The 17,463-nt window shown below is 50.4% G+C and overlaps 1 protein-coding gene across 6 annotated transcripts in view; it reads left to right on the plus strand.

Annotated features, from left to right (window-relative positions):
- LOC139556045 (rho-associated protein kinase 2-like) overlaps positions 1-17,463 on the plus strand; it is a 70,161-nt gene that overhangs the window by 37,002 nt on the left and 15,696 nt on the right. For all 6 annotated transcript variants that reach the window (XR_011671060.1, XR_011671061.1, XM_071369526.1 and 3 more), the window contains 14 exons: positions 1,148-1,307; positions 1,965-2,049; positions 3,116-3,204; positions 3,284-3,332; positions 3,416-3,551; positions 4,288-4,379; positions 4,510-4,756; positions 6,211-6,317; positions 6,721-6,880; positions 7,293-7,453; positions 8,246-8,430; positions 8,629-8,698; positions 9,053-9,156; positions 13,045-13,231. Coding sequence is in view for 4 of the 6 variants with exons in the window: in XM_071369526.1 (XP_071225627.1) it covers positions 1,148-1,307; positions 1,965-2,049; positions 3,116-3,204; positions 3,284-3,332; positions 3,416-3,551; positions 4,288-4,379; positions 4,510-4,756; positions 6,211-6,317; positions 6,721-6,880; positions 7,293-7,453; positions 8,246-8,430; positions 8,629-8,698; positions 9,053-9,156; positions 13,045-13,231 (1,832 nt within the window). In the remaining 2 variants the exon portion in view is untranslated. The remainder of the gene's footprint in view (positions 1-1,147; positions 1,308-1,964; positions 2,050-3,115; positions 3,205-3,283; positions 3,333-3,415; positions 3,552-4,287; positions 4,380-4,509; positions 4,757-6,210; positions 6,318-6,720; positions 6,881-7,292; positions 7,454-8,245; positions 8,431-8,628; positions 8,699-9,052; positions 9,157-13,044; positions 13,232-17,463) is intronic.

The raw sequence follows: 17,463 nt of genomic DNA on the forward strand, positions 1-17,463 counted from the left end.
AACCACTGCACCAGCCCCAGATCAGATTTGAGGGCGGTCGCTCCCTCCTCTCTCCACTCTCACTGTGGCCACAGCTGCCTGTCATTAGCCTACCCGCTATCAGGAGCATGCTGGGAAAGCCATGCCGCAATTGGCCTCCCGGGAGCCGGGACCGTGTCTGTCTCTCTCCAGTCTCACCGCACAGCTCTTGCTTTTCGCTTTTTCTTTTTCTTTCATTCCCTCTCTTATTGCTCGCTTTCTCATTTTTCTCTCTCTCCCATTTGTCCACCATCTATTGATCTCTCCCTACTGAGGGTTCTGTCTTGACTTGGTTCTCTTTGCCTGGAGCCAGAATGGATCCCGTTGAAGAAATAAGATCCAACATGGCCACTTAGTTTCCTAGCCAGTAGTGACATCTTTATAGGTTGTCGAGCAACTGGGCTCGCCTCAGCTTTCGCCTCCTGGCCCCTTGACACATTTCTGTCCGCCTACTGTACAGATGGAGGCCTTTAAAACAGCAGAAGGGGAGTTAGTTCTCTCTCTCCTAGAGTGTGTTTAGGTGTGTGAAAGGCAACAGTGTGTGTTGGGGCACAAAGAGGGCACTGTAGGGGGAGAGAGGAGTGGTGGGTTTGGCGTCCGCCCCACGCCAGCGTGCTTTTACCGCCTGTGCCCAGGGTGGCTCGGTGTACTACACACACACACACACACACACACACACACACACATAGACTACACACACCTAGAACATCACAGTATAGTGTAAAAAGTATCTCTTATTGAGAATCGGAGGAGCCGACGGGTATGTCTGTGTTAGTGTCTCTTGATTGAGACCAATTTTAGCACTGAGTTGATTGATTTTAGACATATTTTAACCATCTGTCTCCTTCCTCTGCCCAAACCCACACTATTTCCACCCCTTCCTGTTCTCTCGCTCGCTCTCTCACACTCTTTGCTTCTTTCTGACTGCATCTCTCTCTTTCTGACTGCATCTCTCTCTTTCTGACTGCATCTCTCTCTTTCTGACTGCATCTCTCTCTCACTCACTCTCTCTCTCACACACACTTTACTTCTTTCTGACTGCATCTCTCTCTCACTTTGCCTCTCTCCTCCCTCTCTGCCTCCTCTGCTTCTCCCACTCCCGCTCTGCATCCCTCTCTCACTCCTTCAGCCGTGGCCCCAGTAGTGCCGGAGTTGAGCAGTGACATAGACACCAGTAACTTTGACGAGATCGAGGATGAAAAAGGCGACGTGGAGACCTTTCCCACACCAAAGGCCTTTGTGGGCAACCAGCTGCCTTTCGTGGGTTTCACCTACTTCAAGGAAGACCAGTAAGGCTAATTGTTTTCTATCTATACTAAGAGGGAAGTTTGGCATCTATACAGTGTCTGTATATAGTTATATTATTGTTATATTTAGCTTTAGCAAGCTAGCCAATTATCCAGGAATAGGGTTTGGTTTACTACATTTAAATTGGAATGAATTTGTACTGTATGTTTTAAGGGAGTTTTTGTGTTAACGGTCTGCCTGTATTCACTAGGGTATTTGGTTTTTTAAGGTTCTCTGTGCTCTGCAGGAAATGTGCTTAGTCAGCTCTGCCTGTAACTAGAGAGGGAGGGTGAGGGAGAGGGATGGAGGGAGAGATTGTGTTTCATACGTGTAGAACTGTAAAACCGTTTTAAGCCAGTCGTACACTGTGCGTCTGTTCCTGCTTTACACTGCCTCCTTGTTCCAGTCACCCTGCCTCCTTGTTCCAGTCATCCACTAGGCTCATGATAAAGTCTGATCTTATGATCACGATCAGTGAATGGGGATTGTAGCCCTGGAGTCTGAAGTGGGTGGGTTCTAGGTTGGGCAGGATGTGTTATGGGGTGAGACACTGGCATGGAGGTTGGCATGATGTGGTAGGACACCTCAGGTAAAGCCAGTTTAAAGACCCATGTCCTCTCTCCTCCCTCTCCCTTGATTTTACCCTTCTCCTCTACCAGATTGCTAAGCGGTGTGAATAAAGTGATCTCTGTGGAGGACTGTGTGGATAGCTGTGAGGAAAAACAGGACGGCATCAAAGGAGAGGTAGGTTGTTGAATCGTTGCATACATACATGTGTTTGGGTTTGTTTGCTTGATTTTAAAGCACAGCTGGGAGCAGAGGGGAAGATGTGTACTCAGATGGCATAAGACTACATTTGAGCCCAAATGTAAAATTTAAATGTTCGATGCAATGTAGTAGCTCTGAAGACTAACCAGTAAAATAGAACTCGCATAGACAGACATAATTCTTAGACTGACTGAATAGAACACTCAGACATACTCAGGATGTGTTTGTAAATTGAATCTGGAGTGCCAGAGTGCCCTCTGGGCGTTCTTAAATTCAGAGCGTTGTCAGATTGTCCGTTCGTAAATTCAGAGCGTTTCATTCTCGGAGCATTCAGAGCGCACACTGGACACTCTGACTGAGGAGTAGGGTTGATCCCAGCGTTCTGACCTCACAACAGCAGTCAAACACCCAAGCTAACTGGCTAAAGTTGGCTAGCTTGCTAGCTACATCCAGACACAAATGAGAGAACGCCTCACTCTGACCATTTTACTCCCCCTAGCAGAGCTGGTTAGGCTGTTTTCATGTTATCCAGAGTGTTGATGACTGTAACTGTGCTGCTGGCAACAATTTAATTACGCTTCTTTGCTGACGTTTAGCGACACCGGCCATATTCAACAGGTGTTGAGTGTTCGTCAATTCGTCAGTTACTCTGCGCTCTGGCACACTCAGACAAATAGCCAGAGCGAATTTACGAACGCACCCTCAATTATCAGACAGACACAATAGAATTCTATCTGACAGACATACAACAACTGACAGAACTCAGCGTTGTGTGATTACCAGACAGAACTGACAGAACTTAGAGCTGTGTGATTACCAGACAGAACTGTGTGATTACCAGACAGAACTGACAGAACCCAGAGCTGTGTGATTACCAGACAGAACTGACAGAACTTAGAGCTTTGTGATTACCAGACAGAACTGACAGAACCCAGAGCTGTGTGATTACCAGACAGAACTGACGGACATGTTGATACCTGAGTGTGCATCTGGTTAGTGTTAGTGTACGTACCTGTTAACTCTCCTTCCCTGTCTTCTTCAGTCAGATCAGCTGCAGAAGAAGCTCCATTGTCTTGAGGAGCAGCTCAACCATGAGATGCAGGCCAAAGACCACCTGGAAAACAAATACAAGTAGGGCTCACCTCAGAACACACACACACACGCACACACACACACACTTACTTACTCCCACATGTTCCTCTCTCCCCAGGACTACCTCTAGTCATCTAGAGAAGCTGGTTAAAGAACTGGAGGAAGAGGTGAGACTGGGTGATGTGCAGTATGTAGAGTTGGTCAGTAATGTTTTGGCACATCACACATGAACCCTTCCCTGTCCCTGTAGATGAGCAGCAGGCAGAGAGTGGAGTCTTCTCTGAGGCAGCTGGAGAGAGAGAGGGCCCTGCTGCAGTACCAGAGTGCAGAGAACCTCCGCAAAGTGGAGCTGGAGGCGGACAGGAAACGCAGCCTGGAGAACGACCGTAAGCCCACGCTGTGTGACGCTTACAAATGGAACCATAGAAATAGAATCCATTGAACAGATCTCCCCATTCAAGGGTTAGCAGGGTTTCCCAAACTCTGTCCTCGGGACCCGACGGGGGACACGGTTTGGTTTTTTGCCCTAACGCTACACAGCTAATTCAAATGATCAAAGCTTGATGATTACTTGATTATTTTAATCAGCTGTGTAGTGCTAGTGCAAAAAACTAAGTGTGCACCCTCTGAGGTCCCACGGACATTGTTTGGGAAACCTGGGTTAGAGGTTCCAAGTCCTTTCAATGGATGCTATATCTATGTATGGAACATTATCTAATTATCTCAACATTATGTCAATGAAACAGTTGCTGAATCCCAAAATCGACCCCCGGCCCCTACTGCCCAGCAGTAGAGAGGATTGGCTAGGTGGAAGCGACATCATTCTCCACCCAGCCAATCAGAAGGCATTGTGACTCTATTTACCATAATGCTTAGATCTGTCCAATCCTCTCAGATCTATAGTGCCTAGGGTGTAAGGGCTAGGAGTTGATTTGAAATTCAGCAATTAAGCTGGGATTTTGTCCCTACACACACTCCAGTTACCTTTACAGGAAGAGTAGCGGCTGCCTCGGGGATCCATAATAAATCCTCCTGTCCATCTATTATGTCTCCTGTACACGTTCACACTCTCCTAAACACAGATACACTGATTGATCTGTCCACCTGATTGTCCTTGTCTAGTGAACAGCCTGCGGGACCAGCTGGAAGAGCTGAAGAGGAGAAACCAGAACACTCAGATGTCCAGGGACAAGAACATCCACCTGCAGAGACAGGTGAGGCAGGACAGTCCATCTCTACCTTCTCTGTCGCGCTCTCGCTCGCTCCACACCAATTCTGCACTCCTGAATTGACTAATAAAGATACAACTCCAACCACCCCACCACCACATCTCTTCCTTCTCAGCTGGATGAGGTGACAACGGTGCTGGCAGAGGAGCAGGAGGCGGCGGGGCGTCTGCGGAGGAGCCAGGTGGAGGCCCAGAAGCATGCCCAGGCCCTGGAGCTCAGCCTCAGGGAGCTGGTGGACAAGTGCACCCAGCTGGAGAACGCCAAGATGGGCCTGGAGCAGCAGCTGATGGGCCTTCAGGCAGACCTGGAGGCCGAGAGGAGGGACCGCAGTCTGGGGACAGAGACTATAGTTGACCTGCAGGGTGAGTTTGCACATGTGTAACCATTCCATTGGTTGCATATTGACATGAGTTCCAGAGGGGCAGGGTTTGCACTTTAGGAACCATTTCATTAGTTATATTGTGACAGGCAAGCTCAACCAAGCACAGCTAGGACCCAGGTCTGCCTGAGAGTACGTCACTCTTACAGAGACCCTGTGTTTTGGAAACTTTGGGACATTGGTCATTGCATCCATTCAGAGTCATTGCGTCCATTCAGTTCAGACGGGACAGTTTGGAACAGGCAAGTCATTTTGTTTGCTGTGATGTCTCATAGCTTTCCCTCTTTCAAAGTCTCCACTTGGGTGGAGTCAGGAGCAACAAGGAAAATAAACATTGACAGATGTTATTTTTACACATTACAGAAGGGAATGAGTGAAATACAGGTAGATTATGTAATGTCTCCTAGTACTCTGTGTGAAGCCTTGACTCAACCGGTGTGTGCTCTCCTTAGCTTGGTGCCCTCATAGATAGCTCTACCTATATACTAATGTGTCTCTACCTCTATACTAATGTCTCTAACTCTATACTAATGTCTCTAACTCTATACTAATGTCTCTACCTCTATACTAATGTGTCTCTACCTCTATACTAATGTGTCTCTACCTCTATACTAATGTCTCTACCTCTATACTAATGTCTCTACCTCTATACTAATGTCTCTACCTCTATACTAATGTGTCTCTACCTCTATACTAATGTGTCTCTACCTCTATACTAATGTGTCTCTACCTCTATACTAATGTGTCTCTACCTCTATACTAATGTGTCTCTACCTCTATACTAATGTGTCTCTACCTCTATACTAATGTGTCTCTACCTCTATACTAATGTGTCTCTACCTCTATACTAATGTGTCTCTACCTCTATACTAATGTGTCTCTACCTCTATACTAATGTGTATCTACCTCTATACTAATGTGTCTCTACCTCTATACTAATGTGTCTCTACCTCTATACTAATGTGTCTCTACCTCTATACTAATGTGTCTCTACCTCTATACTAATGTGTCTCTAACTCTATACTAATGTGTCTCTACCTCTATACTAATGTGTCTCTAACTCTATACTAATGTGTCTCTAACTCTATACTAATGTGTCTCTACCTCTATACTAATGTGTCTCTACCTCTATACTAATGTGTCTCTACCTCTATACTAATGTGTCTCTACCTCAATACTAGTGTGTCTCTAACTCTATACTAGTGTGTCTCTAACTCTATACTAGTGTGTCTCTACCTCTATACTAGTGTGTCTCTACCTCTATACTAGTGTGTCTCTACCTCTATACTAGTGTGTCTCTACCTCTATACTAGTGTGTCTCTACCTCTATACTAATGTGTCTCTAACTCTATACTAGTGTGTCTCTAACTCTATATTTTTCCCTTTCTATCTATTTTCCACACACTCTCATTCCCCATCTTCTTTTCTCTCTGTCAGGCCATATCCGGGGCCTGGAGGAGGAGGGGAAGCAGGTGAAGGGTTCTCTCTCTGGAACACAGGCAGAGAAGAGGCAGCTGCAGCAGAGACTCACTGACATGGAGAAGGTAAGAGGCCTGGGTGGTGTTCATTAGACACCAAATGGAAGAAAACAGACTAAAACAAGTGTTGTTTTTTAAAAATGTGCCATGATGAACACAACCCTCCACTCCACTGGTAAGACTTACTGTAGATGGCACTCAGGCTCCATGGGATTTTCCCAAGCCCAAATCGGCCTCTAGCCCCTCCCCCTTTCTTGTGGAGATCTGAGAGGATTGGATAGGTGTGAGCAACGTGATACAAATGTCCCTATCAGAGAGGGAGAAATATCTTCTATTTCTTTTATAATCTCAAATCCTCTCAGGTCTCACAGGTGCAGATGTCCCCTCTTTGTCCTGTGGATGTACACAGATTACAGCCACAAATAAACAAACACACAGCTGACCTTTGACCTCTGGTTGGGCCCATTAGGAGAAGAACAACCAGGAGATTGACCTGACGTTCAAGCTCAAGTCGTTGCAACAGAGTTTTGACATAGAGGAGGCCGAGCACAAGGCCACCAAGACACGCCTTGCTGACAAGAACCAGGTCTATAAGTCCATTGAGGAGGCCAAGTCTGAGGCCCTGAAAGGTGAGAGGGAGGAGGAAAAGGAGATGTGATTGGGGGAAAGGGGGGTACCTTCAACAGAATGCCTTCAACTGAAATGTGTCTTCCGCATTTAACCCAACCCCTCTGAATCAGAGAGGTGCTGCTTTAATCGGCATCCCACTGTCTTTCGGCGCCCGGGGAACAGTGGGTTAACTGCCTTGCTCAGGGAACGAACGACAGATTTTTACCTTGTCAGCTCGGGGATTCGATCCAGCAACCTGGGATCGATAGAAATGGAGCATATTAGAGAAAAATGTATGTGGGGAAAGAAGAGGTCAAGAAACTACTGAGTCAATAATGACAGTTTGGATAAAGGTGTTGGCCAATGGACCACATTATACAATAGTCTATTATTCTAATAGTTACGGTAGTATTGTCTCCTTGTGTTTGTCAGGGATGGAGCGGACGCTGCAGGAGGAGCGGAGCGCCAAGCTGCAGTTGGAGTCCAGACTGCTGCAGCTGGAGAAGGAACACTCCATGCTGGACTGTGACTACAAGCAGGCCCAACACAAAGTGGATGAGCTGAACACGCACAAGGACAAACTCGCCGAGGAGGTGTGTGTGTGTGTGTGTGTGTGTGTATGTATGTCTGGACAAGCCTCTGCATGTCTGTACATGCCTTGTGTGTTTGTGTGTAAGGAGTTGAATGTGTGAGAGAGTGTGTAAAGATTTGTGTTTCGTGAAGACTTCAGATTTGTGTTTCGTGAAGACTTCTCTCTGTTTCATCAGCTGCAAACATACAGGAACCAGCCAAAATAAAGGAAAAGCCAACATAGTGTCTTAATAGGGCGTTGGACCACCACGAGCCAGAACAGCTTCAATGCACCTTGGTATAGATTCTACAAGTGTCTGGAACTCTATTGGAGGGATGCTCCATTCTTCCACAAGAAATTCCACCATTTGGTGTTTCGTTGTTGGTGGTGGAAAACGCTGTCTCAGTCGCCACTCCAGAATCTCCCAGAAGTGTTAAATTGGGTTGAGATCTGGCCACTGAGACGACCACATGGTTTACATTGTTTTCATGCTCATCAAACCATTCAGTGACCACTCGTGCCCTGTGGATGGGGGCATTGGTATCCTATGGGGGTATAGCCATGGTAACCAAAATAATGGCCTGCCCAGCATTTCTATACATGACCCTAAGCATGATGGGATGTTAATTGCTTAATGAACTCAGGAACCACACCTGTGTGGAAGCACCTGCTTTCAATATTCTTTGTATCCCTCATTTACTTCTTTTGGCAGTTAGCTGTAGGTCTTGGTGCTGTCTTTACCCTGACTAACCTCACCATCTTGCTCTCTTTCGCTCTCTCCCTCTTTATCTCCCCTCCTTCCTTCCACCTCTAGGTGAAGAACCTGAGCCTGGGCATGGAGCAGGAGGAGCAGAAGCGCAGGCTGAGCAAGAACGACCTGAAGGCCCAGACCCAGCAGGTGACCGCCCTGCGCTCCTCAGAGAAGCAGCTGAAGCAGGAGCTCAACCACCTGCTAGACATGAAGCAGAGCCTGGAGAAACAGTACCAGGAGCTACGCAGGTAGAGGGGGATACACACACACACAGTGCGGCTGGCTTGGACATAAGTGTGTGAGAGAGAGGATGTGATCACCAATGGATGTTAGATATCATGTCTGTCTTTCCCATGCCCTAAGTGGTGGGAGTTGTGTGTCACTTGTTTCAGATTGACATGTGATTTGACATGGCAGTGATTGACAGCGATTTTGCCCAATCACAGGGAGAGACAGGAGGCTGAAGGACAGCTGAAGGAGTTGAAGGACCAGCTGGAGGCGGAGCAGTATTTCACGGTACTGTTGATTTCTAGACACTCCCAATGTGTGGAAAGACTGGGTCTCAAAATTCTTGCAATTTTCCCAAAATTCCCATGTTTTCCAGAAATCCTGGTTGGAATACTCCTGGGTATTTTGGGAAAGTGACCGGAATTTTGCACCCCTAAGAAAGACTATTAGCTCTTTGCTGTCTATTTGTTCTGCTTACCAGTGTAGTGTTTTGTCCCAAATGGCACGCTATCCCCTATGTAGTGCACTACTTTTGGCCAGATCCCTATGGACCCTGGTCAAAAGTAGTGCACTACATATGGAATATGGTGCCATTTGGGACGTCCCATTGTTGTTGTGTGTTGACCGTTTCCTCTGTACCAGACCCTGTACAAGACCCAGAACCGAGAGCTGAAGGAGGAGTGTGATGAGAGGAACAAGCTGTATAAGGACATTCAGCAGAGACTGGAGGAGTACCAGGAGGAGAGGTACTGGAACATTGGGTTCCAACCAGAAACTCTTCCTTGACACTAAGGTTGCAACATTCTGGTAAATTTTCCCCAAATTCCCATGTTTTCCAGTAATCTTACAACCAGGATTTCTGGAAAACATGGGAACTTTGGGGGAAAGTTAACAGACTTTTGCAACCCTACCTGACACTATGTTCACACTACTGAGCCGAGCTGTACTGCACTGGCCTGGTTACGTATCTACTGTAGGTGCTGGACCGGACCATTTTGAAAGGAAAATATCATCTTGACCCTCTGAGCACCTCTAACAAAGTGTTGGAGATTAGAGTCATGAGCACACTTAGTCTCTGTAGGACTATCGTCTGTCCCTGAAAGATGTAGCCTAACGTCAACATGCATCTCTGTAGGACTATCGTCTGTCCCTGAAAGATGTAGCCTAACGTCAACATGCATCTCTCTAGGACTATCGTCTGTCCCTGAAAGATGTAGCCTAACGTCAACATGCATCTCTCTAGGACTATCGTCTGTCTCTGAAAGATGTAGCCTAACGTCAACATGCATCTCTCTAGGACTATCGTCTGTCCCTGAAAGATGTAGCCTAACGTCAACATGCATCTCTCTAGGACTATCGTCTGTCTCTGAAAGATGTAGCCTAACGTCAACATGCATCTCTCTAGGACTATCGTCTGTCCCTGAAAGATGTAGCCTAACGTCAACATGCATCTCTGTAGGACTATCGTCTGTCCCTGAAAGATGTAGCCTAACGTCAACATGCATCTCTCTAGGACTATCGTCTGTCCCTGAAAGATGTAGCCTAACGTCAACATGCATCTCTCTAGGACTATCGTCTGTCCCTGAAAGATGTAGCCTAACGTCAACATGCGTCTCTCTAGGACTATCGTCTGTCCCTGAAAGATGTAGCCTAACGTCAACATGCATCTCTCTAGGACTATCGTCTGTCCCTGAAAGATGTAGCCTAACGTCAACATGCATCTCTCTAGGACTATCGTCTGTCCCTGAAAGATGTAGCCTAACGTCAACATGCATCTCTCTAGGACTATCGTCTGTCCCTGAAAGATGTAGCCTAACGTCAACATGCATCTCTCTAGGACTATCGTCTGTCTCTGAAAGATGTAGCCTAACGTCAACATGCATCTCTCTAGGACTATCGTCTGTCCCTGAAAGATGTAGCCTAACGTCAACATGCATCTCTGTAGGACTATCGTCTGTCTCTGAAAGATGTAGCCTAACGTCAACATGCATCTCTCTAGGACTATCGTCTGTCCCTGAAAGATGTAGCCTAACGTCAACATGCGTCTCTCTAGGACTATCGTCTGTCCCTGAAAGATGTAGCCTAACGTCAACATGCATCTCTCTAGGACTATCGTCTGTCCCTGAAAGATGTAGCCTAACGTCAACATGCATCTCTCTAGGACTATCGTCTGTCCCTGAAAGATGTAGCCTAACGTCAACATGCATCTCTCTAGGACTATCGTCTGTCTCTGAAAGATGTAGCCTAACGTCAACATGCATCTCTCTAGGACTATCGTCTGTCCCTGAAAGATGTAGCCTAACGTCAACATGCATCTCTGTAGGACTATCGTCTGTCTCTGAAAGATGTAGCCTAACGTCAACATGCATCTCTCTAGGACTATCGTCTGTCCCTGAAAGATGTAGCCTAACGTCAACATGCATCTCTCTAGGACTATCGTCTGTCCCTGAAAGATGTAGCCTAACGTCAACATGCATCTCTCTAGGACTATCGTCTGTCCCTGAAAGATGTAGCCTAACGTCAACATGCGTCTCTCTAGGACTATCGTCTGTCCCTGAAAGATGTAGCCTAACGTCAACATGCATCTCTCTAGGACTATCGTCTGTCCCTGAAAGATGTAGCCTAACGTCAACATGCATCTCTCTAGGACTATCGTCTGTCCCTGAAAGATGTAGCCTAACGTCAACATGCATCTCTCTAGGACTATCGTCTGTCTCTGAAAGATGTAGCCTAACGTCAACATGCATCTCTCTAGGACTATCGTCTGTCCCTGAAAGATGTAGCCTAACGTCAACATGCATCTCTCTAGGACTATCGTCTGTCTCTGAAAGATGTAGCCTAACGTCAACATGCATCTCTCTAGGACTATCGTCTGTCCCTGAAAGATGTAGCCTAACGTCAACATGCATCTCTCTAGGACTATCGTCTGTCCCTGAAAGATGTAGCCTAACGTCAACATGCATCTCTGTAGGACTATCGTCTGTCCCTGAAAGATGTAGCCTAACGTCAACATGCATCTCTGTAGGACTATCGTCTGTCCCTGAAAGATGTAGCCTAACGTCAACATGCATCTCTGTAGGACTATCGTCTGTCCCTGAAAGATGTAGCCTAACGTCAACATGCATCTCTCTAGGACTATCGTCTGTCTCTGAAAGATGTAGCCTAACGTCAACATGCATCTCTCTAGGACTATCGTCTGTCCCTGAAAGATGTAGCCTAACGTCAACATGCGTCTCTCTAGGACTATCGTCTGTCCCTGAAAGATGTAGCCTAACGTCAACATGCGTCTCTCTAGGACTATCGTCTGTCCCTGAAAGATGTAGCCTAACGTCAACATGCATCTCTGTAGGACTATCGTCTGTCCCTGAAAGATGTAGCCTAACGTCAACATGCATCTCTCTAGGACTATCGTCTGTCCCTGAAAGATGTAGCCTAACGTCAACATGCGTCTCTCTAGGACTATCGTCTGTCTCTGAAAGATGTAGCCTAACGTCAACATGCATCTCTGTAGGACTATCGTCTGTCCCTGAAAGATGTAGCCTAACGTCAACATGCATCTCTCTAGGACTATCGTCTGTCCCTGAAAGATGTAGCCTAACGTCAACATGCATCTCTCTAGGACTATCGTCTGTCTCTGAAAGATGTAGCCTAACGTCAACATGCATCTCTCTAGGACTATCGTCTGTCCCTGAAAGATGTAGCCTAACGTCAACATGCGTCTCTCTAGGACTATCGTCTGTCCCTGAAAGATGTAGCCTAACGTCAACATGCATCTCTGTAGGACTATCGTCTGTCCCTGAAAGATGTAGCCTAACGTCAACATGCATCTCTCTAGGACTATCGTCTGTCTCTGAAAGATGTAGCCTAACGTCAACATGCATCTCTCTAGGACTATCGTCTGTCTCTGAAAGATGTAGCCTAACGTCAACATGCATTCCACCCGTATCACTCAGTCAGATGATAGCCTGACAACACTGCAGGTAATATGATCCGCGTGTACCTAACCTCCAGTCTACAGGTGATGTGCCATCAATCACCAACACAATAAGCTTTGAGCATCTGAAAAAATGACGCAAGATTTTAGTTCTGAGTTAACCGAGATTTGACACGCACTGTAAAGTCACACAGACAGACTTTTAACACGAAGACTCCTGTAACAGCAGGCCCGTAGGACTGTGGGTAAGTGTTTCATAGAAATGGCTATGGAGCTCATTGATTGGCCTGAACATAACGTTTACTGAGTTTGAGAGATGAATGTAGGCCTTGGTCGTGTGAATGCCCTGACAAACATGACACTAATGTCATCTGTTCCTCTTTCCCCTATTGTAGTGTAAAATCACACAAACACTGATTTTCCTGGTATTACGGGATTTCCTTTCCGGCCTTCCAGTGACTGCTCTGACATACAGTACTGGACTAGATTAGGTTTCATTAACTTTATTTTCCCATGCAGTAGTGTGAGATTTTCCCCACATTCCTCATTTCCAGGGGTCTCTACTTCCCTACCCAGGGATTCCCTGGCGGCCGAAACAGTACTGGGCACAGATTTAGTCTCGTTAACATTTCCCAGGTTATAGTGTCCAATTCCCCAATGTTCCCACATTCCCTGATATTCCGGATCTTCTTTCCCTCAGGGATTCCCTGGCGGCCCAGCTGGAAGTGAGCCTGACCAAGGCGGACTCGGAGCAGCTGGCGCGCTCCATCGCCGAAGAGCAGTACTCCGACCTGGAGAAGGAGAAGATCATGAAGGAGCTGGAGGTGAAGGACATGACGGCCAGACACAGGCAGGAGCTAGGAGACAAGGAGGCTACCATCGGCTCGGTGAGAGGGGGGAGATGGAGAGGGGGGCGGAGAGAGGGAAGGAGTGTGAGGGGGAGGAGGGAGAGGAAACATGATGGCCCGACACAGGCAGGAGCTAGTAAACAACAAGGAGGGGATAGAGACAGAGGAAGAGAGACTGACAGACAGAGGGAGGAAGAGAGACTGACAGACAGAGGGAGGAAGAGAGACTGACGGACGGAGGGAGGAAGAGAGACTGACAGACGGAGGGAGGAAGAGAGACTGACGGACGGAGGGAGGAAGAGAGACTGACGGACGGAGGGAGGAAGAGAGACTGACGGACGGAGGGAGGAAGAGAGACTGACGGACGGAGGGAGGAAGAGAGACTGACGGACGGAGGGAGGAAGAGAGACTGACGGACGGAGGGAGGAAGAGAGACTGACGGACGGAGGGAGGAAGAGAGACTGACGGACGGAGGGAGGAAGAGAGACTGACGGACGGAGGGAGGAAGAGAGACTGACGGACGGAGGGAGGAAGAGAGACTGACGGACGAAGAGAGACTGACGGACGGAGGGAGGAAGAGAGACTGACGGACGAAGAGAGACTGATGGACGGAGGGAGGGAGGAAGAGAGACTGACGGAGGGAGGGAGGAAGAGAGACTGACGGACGGAGGGAGGGAGGAAGAGAGACTGACGGACGGAGGGAGGGAGGAAGAGAGACTGACGGACGGAGGGAGGGAGGAAGAGAGACTGACGGACGGAGGGAGGGAGGAAGAGAGACTGACGGACGGAGGGAGGGAGGAAGAGAGACTGACGGACGGAGGGAGGGAGGAAGAGAGACGGACGGACGGAGGGAGGAAGAGAGACGGACGGAGGGAGGGAGGGAGGAAGAGAGACTGACGGAGGGAGGAAGAGAGACTGACGGAGGGAGGAAGAGAGACTGACGGACGGAGGGAGGAAGAGAGAATGGCGGACGGAGGGAGGAAGAGAGACTGACGGACGGAGGGAGGAAGAGAGACTGACGGACGGAGGGAGAGAGAGAGACTGACGGAGGGAGGAAGAGAGACTGACGGACGGAGGGAGGAAGAGAGACTGACGGACGGAGGGAGGAAGAGAGACTGACGGAGGGAGGAAGAGAGACTGACGGACGGAGGGAGGAAGAGAGAATGGCGGACGGAGGGAGGAAGAGAGACTGACGGACGGAGGGAGGAAGAGAGAATGACGGACGAAGAGAGACTGACGGACGGAGGGAGGAAGAGAGACTGACGGACGGAGGGAGGAAGAGAGACTGACGGACGGAGGGAGGAAGAGAGACTGACGGACGGAGGGAGGAAGAGAGATTGACGGACGGAGGGAGGAAGAGAGATTGACGGACGGAGGGAGGAAGAGAGACTGACGGACGGAGGGAGGAAGAGAGACTGACGGACGGAGGGAGGAAGAGAGACTGACGGACGGAGGGAGGGAGGAAGAGAGACTGACGGACGGAGGGAGGGAGGAAGAGAGACTGACGGACAGAGGGAGGGAGGAAGAGAGACTGACGGACGGAGGGAGGAAGAGAGATTGACGGACGGAGGGAGGAAGAGAGACTGGAGGAAGAGAGACTGACGGACGGAGGGAGGGAGGAAGAGAGACTGACGGACGGAGGGACGGAGGAAGAGAGACTGACGGACGGAGGAAGAGAGACTGACGGACGGAGGAAGAGAGACTGACGGACGGAGGGAGGAAGAGAGACTGACAGACGGAGGGAGGAAGAGAGACTGACGGACGGAGGGAGGAAGAGAGATTGACGGACGGAGGGAGGAAGAGAGACTGACGGACGGAGGGAGGAAGAGAGACTGACGGACGGAGGGAGGAAGAGAGACTGACGGACGGAGGGAGGGAGGAAGAGAGACTGACGGACGGAGGGAGGGAGGAAGAGAGACTGACGGACGGAGGGAGGGAGGAAGAGATACTGACGGACGGAGGGAGGAAGAGAGATTGACGGACGGAGGGAGGAAGAGAGACTGACGGACGGAGGGAGGAAGAGAGACTGACGGACGGAGGGAGGAAGAGAGACTGACGGACGGAGGGAGGGAGGAAGAGAGACTGACGGACGGAGGGAGGGAGGAAGAGAGACTGACGGACGGAGGAAGAGAGACTGACGGACGGAGGAAGAGAGACTGACGGACGGAGGAAGAGAGACTGACGGACGGAGGGAGGAAGAGAGACTGACTGACGGACGGAGGGAGGAAGAGAGACTGACTGACAGACGGAGGGAGGAAGAGAGACTGACTGACAGACGGAGGGAGGAAGAGAGACTGACGGACGGAGGGAGGGAGGGAGGAAGAGAGACTGACGGACGGAGGGGAGAGTGAGGAAGAGAGACTGACACTGACAGACGGAGGGAGGGAGGAAGACTGACTGACGGAGGGAGGAAGAGAGACTGACGGACGGAGGGAGGAAGAGAGAATGACGGACGAAGAGAGACTGACGGACGGAGGGAGGAAGAGAGACTGACGGAGGGACGGAGGGAGGGAGGAAGAGAGACTGACGGACGGAGGGAGGGAGGAAGAGAGACTGACGGACGGAGGGAGGGAGGAAGAGAGACTGACGGACGGAGGGAGGGAGGAAGAGAGACTGACGGACGGAGGGAGGGAGGAAGAGAGACTGACGGACGGAGGGAGGGAGGAAGAGAGACGGACGGACGGAGGGAGGAAGAGAGACTGACGGACGGAGGGAGGGAGGAAGAGAGACTGACGGACGGAGGGAGGGAGGAAGAGAGACGGACGGAGGGAGGGAGGAAGAGAGACTGACGGACGGAGGGAGGGAGGAAGAGAGACTGACGGACGGAGGGAGGGAGGAAGAGAGACTGACGGACGGAGGGAGGGAGGAAGAGAGACTGACGGACGGAGGGAGGGAGGAAGAGAGACGGACGGACGGAGGGAGGGAGGAAGAGAGACGGACGGACGGAGGGAGGGAGGAAGAGAGACTGACGGACGGAGGGAGGGAGGAAGAGAGACTGACGGACGGAGGGAGGGAGGAAGAGAGACTGACGGACGGAGGGAGGGAGGAAGAGAGACTGACGGACGGAGGGAGGGAGGAAGAGAGACTGACGGACGGAGGGAGGGAGGAAGAGAGACTGACGGACGGAGGGAGGGAGGAAGAGAGACTGACGGACGGAGGGAGGGAGGAAGAGAGACTGACGGACGGAGGGAGGGAGGAAGAGAGACTGACGGACGGAGGGAGGGAGGAAGAGAGACTGACGGACGGAGGGAGGGAGGAAGAGAGACTGACGGACGGAGGGAGGGAGGAAGAGAGACTGACGGACGGAGGGAGGGAGGAAGAGAGACTGACGGACGGAGGGAGGGAGGAAGAGAGACTGACGGACGGAGGGAGGGAGGAAGAGAGACTGACTGACGGACGGAGGGAGGAAGAGAGACTGACTGACGGACGGAGGGAGGAAGAGAGACTGACGGACGGAGGGGAGAGTGAGGAAGAGAGACTGACACTGACAGACGGAGGGAGGGAGGAAGACTGACTGACGGACGGAGGGAGGAAGAGAGACTGACGGACGAAGAGAGACTGACGGACGGAGGGAGGAAGAGAGACTGACGGACGGAGGGAGGGAGGAAGAGAGACTGACGGACGGACGGAGGGAGGGAGGGAGGAAGAGAGACTGACGGACGGACGGAGGGAGGGAGGAAGAGAGACTGACAGACTGAGGGAGGAAGAGAGACTGACGGACGGAGGGAGGAAGAGAGACTGACGGCCGGAGGGAGGAAGAGAGACTGACGGCCGGAGGGAGGAAGAGAGACTGACGGACGGAGGGAGGAAGAGAGACTGACGGACGGAGGGAGGAAGAGAGACTGACGGACGGAGGGAGGAAGAGAGACTGACGGACGGAGGGAGGAAGAGAGACTGACGGACGGAGGGAGGAAGAGAGACTGACGGACGGAGGGAGGAAGAGAGACTGACGGACGGAGGGAGGGAGGGAGACTGACGGAGGGAGGGAGGGAGGGAGGGAGAGAGACTGACGGAGGGAGGGAGGGAGGGAGGGAGACTGACGGAGGGAGGGAGGGAGGGAGGAAGAGAGACTGACGGAGGGAGGGAGGAAGAGAGACTGACGGAGGGAGGGAGGGAGGGAGGAAGAGAGACTGACGGAGGGAGGGAGGGAGGGAGGAATAGAGACTGACGGAGGGAGGGAGGGAGGAAGAGAGACTGACGGAGGGAGGGAGGGAGGGAGGAAGAGAGACTGACGGAGGGAGGGAGGGAGGGAGGAAGAGAGACTGACGGAG

The sequence above is a fragment of the Salvelinus alpinus genome, chromosome 27, assembly GCF_045679555.1.
Source record: "Salvelinus alpinus chromosome 27, SLU_Salpinus.1, whole genome shotgun sequence".
NCBI lineage: Eukaryota > Metazoa > Chordata > Actinopteri > Salmoniformes > Salmonidae > Salvelinus > Salvelinus alpinus.